Consider the following 5,105-nt stretch of genomic DNA (forward strand, 5'->3'; position numbering starts at 1 on the left):
GGGGTCGCGGCGTAACGACGCGGCGCTGCGGAGGGCGGGGCCGAGCGCGCGTCGGAGGGGGCGGAGTCATTGCGTCAGAGGCCCCGCCTCCGGCCCCGATGGCGGCGGGAAAAGGTATCCGTGCTTCCGGTGCTACTGTTTGCGCTAGGAAGGACCGACGAGACACGGTTCATTATAACACAGCCCGGGAAAAATAATGCCTCGAAAGGCAAAAGGGCACGGAGGGAGCGGCCTAAGCGAGGTGGTGTCCTGGGGGGAAAAGCTTTGATTTGTAGCGTCCTCCGATTCTCCGCGGAAGGACTGAGCTTCTGGCTAATTGGATCGCCTCTATGCCCAGGGTATGGTCATAAGCTGAGTGGCTATTTGAACCAGTCGCTGGGTCGGGGATGGAATGACCTCGGTAGGGTTAGACACGCCAGACGTCCGTAGGGTCTGACCCCAAGGCTGCTACGCAGAGGGGCGGGGAAAAGAGATACCGAGGGTTCAAAGGCAACGTGAATAGCGCTGCAATAAACATGTGTGTGCGGCCATCTTTTTAATAGAGAGAACCTGGCACGTTCCTTTAAATGATATTCCCATGTTGGTCCCTTTACTCTACGAATTTGATTCCTTTCTTGCTTCCTCTTAGTAAGGCCTTCGTTGTTAGTTGATGATGAATATTGACAACAAATCAGTCCTCTAATGGTCATCAGTTTTCTAATATTCGACTTTAAATTTTTTCCCTTTATGCTTTAGTCGGATTGCTTTTCAATTTTTTGTGTTTTTGTGCCTTGTCAGGTTTGTGGACCAGAAATTAAGTGAATTTTAAAACTTTCTTTTTGAATGCCCCGCAACAGTTTAGATTATATTGAAACTTATCCTGGTTTCTTTTTTGTTTGTTTGTTTGTCTTGAGTCAGAGTCTCCCTCTGTCGCCCAGGCTGGGGTGGAGTCCAGTGGCATGCTCACGTCCACCGCAGCCTCCACCTGCTGGGCTCAGGAAATCATTCCACCTCCGTCTTCCAAGTAGCTGGAACCACAGGCGCGTGCCACCACACCCAGCTAATTTTTTTATTTATTGTAGAGACGAAGTCTAGCCAAATTGCCCAGGCTGGTCTTGAACCTCTGGGCTAGGCAATCCTCTTCCTCCACCTCCCACAGTGCTAGGATTACAGGCATGAGCCACCACACCCGGCCTTATCCTGGTTTCTAAAAGAACACTAAAAAAGGGGTTTTTTTAGGACAATTAGGGCACTTAAATATGAACCAGATATCTGATGCTTTCATGAATTATTTTGTGTAATATGGTATTGTGATTCTGCCAGGCAATGTCTTTACTCTTAGGAAATGTATGAGAAAGTATTTAGGGGTGAAGCGTTAGAATGTCTGACTGACTTAAAAATGGTCAGCAAAAAGAAAATATATTTATATAGAGATAGAACAAATGGCAAAACGTTAATTATTAAGTCTTGGAGGAGGACGCATAGCTAATCATGAAATTTTCTAAAAAAACTTTGTAAAAGTTTTAAATTTTTCAACCTTCATAAGAAGAAATTGAGGTGGAATACATAGTATTAATAGACTATCTGGACGTAGCTTTATAGCAGATCTTTAATAACTTTTAAATTTCTGCTGTGCTATTAACATATTGAGAATTCAGAGTCAATTTTGGCCACTTAAAATCTGTAAAAAAAAAAAAAAAAAAAAAGTCATTCATTTCATCCAGATTTCCAACTTTACCGGCATAAGGTTGTATCTAATAGTGCCCTACACCTGGGTGGACATGTTATTTAAAGTGCTTGTAGAACATTCAAGAGATGCCCAGTAGGTAGTTGGACATAAGCCTCAAGCTCAGATGATGTCTGGGCTGGAGACGGACTTAGGACGCATTAGCAGTTTAACAAAGATGAAGCTCTGAATTGGGACGAGAACACGCAAGTGGACTGTGGAAGATGCATGCAGAAGAGGGGCCTGCGGAGCCTGGAATGGAGCCATCGGAAGTAGGACCAGGAGACCCAGAGCCTGTGGGTTGCTGTGTCCCTCCATCACTTGCAGGGAAGCTGCTGACTTGAACACTAGGGATTGTGTCTAGAGAAGGTAAATGAAAATGAAACTGCATTTTTAAGACATTTCTTAGAATTCTTTGGGCATCATGGAAAAGCTAGTCACTGGATTCTAGTTCTGGCTTGATTCACCACTCATTTGCTATTAATACCTAGGGCAAATCACCTCACCCTGGGGGTCTTTCATCTGTATGTAAAGCATATTAGAGGCAAGGGAGAGGAGGAGGCTGAAGGGCGGTTTGTGCAGCCCTCCCTACCAGCACTCCACTCCTTGCTCCAACCATAGCAGCTTTGCCTTCATTTCCCTGTTCCCTTTCATCTGACATTTGAAAAGAGGCAATAAATAAATGAATGAATAAATAAACTTACTAGATCAAATGGATCTTGAAAGCCCCAGTTAAAAATCTGGTGTTCCTTTTCAGTCTCTATTCCCATTGCTATCCATGTCTCACAGCTTTAGTGACCATTTCCAGGCTGGCGCTGTTCGGATCTCTGTTTTCCCTCCACAGGAACTGTTTCAGCATGTCCAGCTGCCAGTGTGATCTCTATTTACACGTCTTAATATCATTCAAGCTCAATATCTCCAAAAGGGCTTCTCCTCCCAGCTATTACTCATAGGCACCACAATATATGCCCAGTTTTCCAATTCTCCCTGCTCCCAACCCTGCAAAAAAATCAGTCATTTCTATGACTTTCAAATCTTTAATTCCCTCCTCTGGTTAGGGACAGGGTCCTTCTTATACTCATGAAACGTCCCTGCTGTCTTCTTTTGGTTCCCACCACCACCATCTACAGCTAGGCCTTCCTCAACTTCGGGGGCCTGCTACAAGTACTACAACTGGTCTCTTACAGCCTTCCTCTAATTGCTCCTTTATGGTATTAGGTGAGTCTGGGGAAACAGGAATTCAGTCCTGGGGAATGAGGTGGATATGCAAATGACTAATAGCAGTTGGAAACAAAGGGCTGAAGATCAGAAAGAATGGGTGTCATTTGTACAGAATAAAAGCGGAAATCTATGAGTAGATACAATCCTAGGAGAGTATGATACTACAGAAAGCAAGGGATTCAAGTTAGGAATTACTTTGGATTAGAGCTTTGTAAAGGAAGAAGTCCGAGTGTGTGTGTGTGTGTACGTGTGTACATCAGTAAACACATGCATTTATATATACGTGGAATCTTTAGATTTCTGATGCAGTTGTCTACAGATCTGATGACCTGACTTCAAACCTTTGCTGAGAGGCCATGTGACTTTGGGCAAGTTATATAATGTAGGGAGAGCAATTTAATAAACAGGTAGACTGGTATCTATGGAGCAGAGCTGGCAACTGAAGAAAAAAAAGCGAGTCCTGAACTGAGGGCCACTAGCTCTGGTTTACTGTGTCAACAGAGGTGGAATAGTATGGCAGTTATGACCAAGAGCTCTTGTGTGTGAACACTTCATTTTTCTAGGATAAATACCTAGGAGAGAGATTGCTAGGTTGTATGATAAATCTGTAAGAAACTGCCAAGCTGTTGTCTACAGTGCCTATACCATTTTGTATTCCCACCAGCAACGTATAAATGTTCTAGATGCTCTGTATCCTTACCAGCACTTTGTATTGCCATCAGCTGTTTGTTTTTTTTAATTTTAGCCACTCTAGTAGGTATGTAGTAGCATCTCATTGTGGTTTGTATTTACATCTCCCTAAGGCTAGTAATGTTGAGCATTTTTTTTTTTTTTGCTGTTGTTTTTAATTGTTGAGCATTTTTATGTGCCTATTTGTCATCTATCTATATTCTCCCTTATATATACATATTTTAAGAAATGCTTCAAGTCTCTTGCCCATTTTTTCTTTTCTTATTGTTGTATTGAAGTCTTTGTATATTCTGAACGCAAATCCTTTGTGGGATGTGTTTTGCAAAGAGTATTTTTCCCTAGTACGTAGTGTGTCTTTCCATTTCATTAACAGTGTCTTTTACAGAGCAAAATTTTAAAATTTTTGATAAATTTATTTTTAAATTTTTTTATGGATTGTGCTTTGTATATTATATCTAAGAACTGAGGGATAACCTAAAATCATAAAAAACTTCTCCTATGTTTTATTCTATTAGTTTTATAGGTTTACATTTTACATTTAGCAATATGATCGATTTTGAGGTAACTTTTGTATAAGGTGTGAAGGATAAGTTAAGGTTCATTTCTTTGCATATGGATATCTAGTTGCTACAACACCACTACATTGGAAGCACTATCCTTTCTCAATTGAATTGTCTTTGAACCTTTGCCAGAAAACAATTACCCATTATTTGTGTGGGTCTATTTTTTTTATTTTCCATTTTATTTTTATTATAATAGAATTACAAAACACTGCATACCACATACTACACTGTATAACTTTCTAGCAGGCATAGATGACTGTAACTGTTATTCTTTCAACAATCAGGAAAATGCTTCCTTAATCAAAGTTCTGGAAACCTTTGATATATAGTAACAATTAACTCCAGAGATGTGCCTATCTCTTTCAAATCCACTGACATGAATAACAGGTAACTTTTTTTCCTTGTGCTGTTAGCGAGCTTGAGAACTGTTAGTGAGCTTGTGAGTTCACAGTAGTTACTCTAGGGATGGCTATAATCGATAAGACAGACAATAGCAAGTGTTGCCAAGCTAGTGGAAAAATTAGAAATCTCATGTATTGCCAACATGACTGTAAAATTGACATATGGTCCAGTAATAATACTCCTAGGTATATATCCAAGAGAACTGAAAACATATCGAGGGTGCCAAAAAAAATGTATACACATTTTAAGAAAGGAAAAAACTGTATTAAAATTGTAATAATATATACCAGTAACAAAAGTTGAATACAAGTCATGTTTGATTTCTGCAATTACAAGAGGTATTCAAAGTGATTACCATCAGTGTCCAGACACTTCTGATTATGGCAAACTAAAAGTAATATATAGACACCTCTTTAATTGTGAATACTAACATATGTATATTAATAGATATATATGCATATGGTGTATTAACAGAAAAATTTGTACACAAATGTTTGCAGAGCATTTTTCATAGTAGCCAAAAA

The 5,105-nt window shown here is 40.2% G+C and overlaps 1 protein-coding gene across 1 annotated transcript in view; it reads right to left on the reverse strand.

Annotated features, from left to right (window-relative positions):
* The window catches only part of NIT2 (nitrilase family member 2), an 18,485-nt gene extending 16,010 nt beyond the window's left edge, over positions 1–2,475 (reverse strand). The window contains exon 1 of the mRNA XM_021718113.1: positions 2,410–2,475. Within this exon, the coding sequence (XP_021573788.1) occupies positions 2,410–2,475 (66 nt within the window). The remainder of the gene's footprint in view (positions 1–2,409) is intronic.
* Positions 2,476–5,105: the final 2,630 nt, after the last annotated feature.

The sequence above is a fragment of the Carlito syrichta genome, unplaced genomic scaffold, assembly GCF_000164805.1.
Source record: "Carlito syrichta isolate Samal-C Ts95f unplaced genomic scaffold, Tarsius_syrichta-2.0.1 Scaffold311833, whole genome shotgun sequence".
Classification (NCBI taxonomy): Eukaryota; Metazoa; Chordata; class Mammalia; order Primates; family Tarsiidae; genus Carlito; species Carlito syrichta.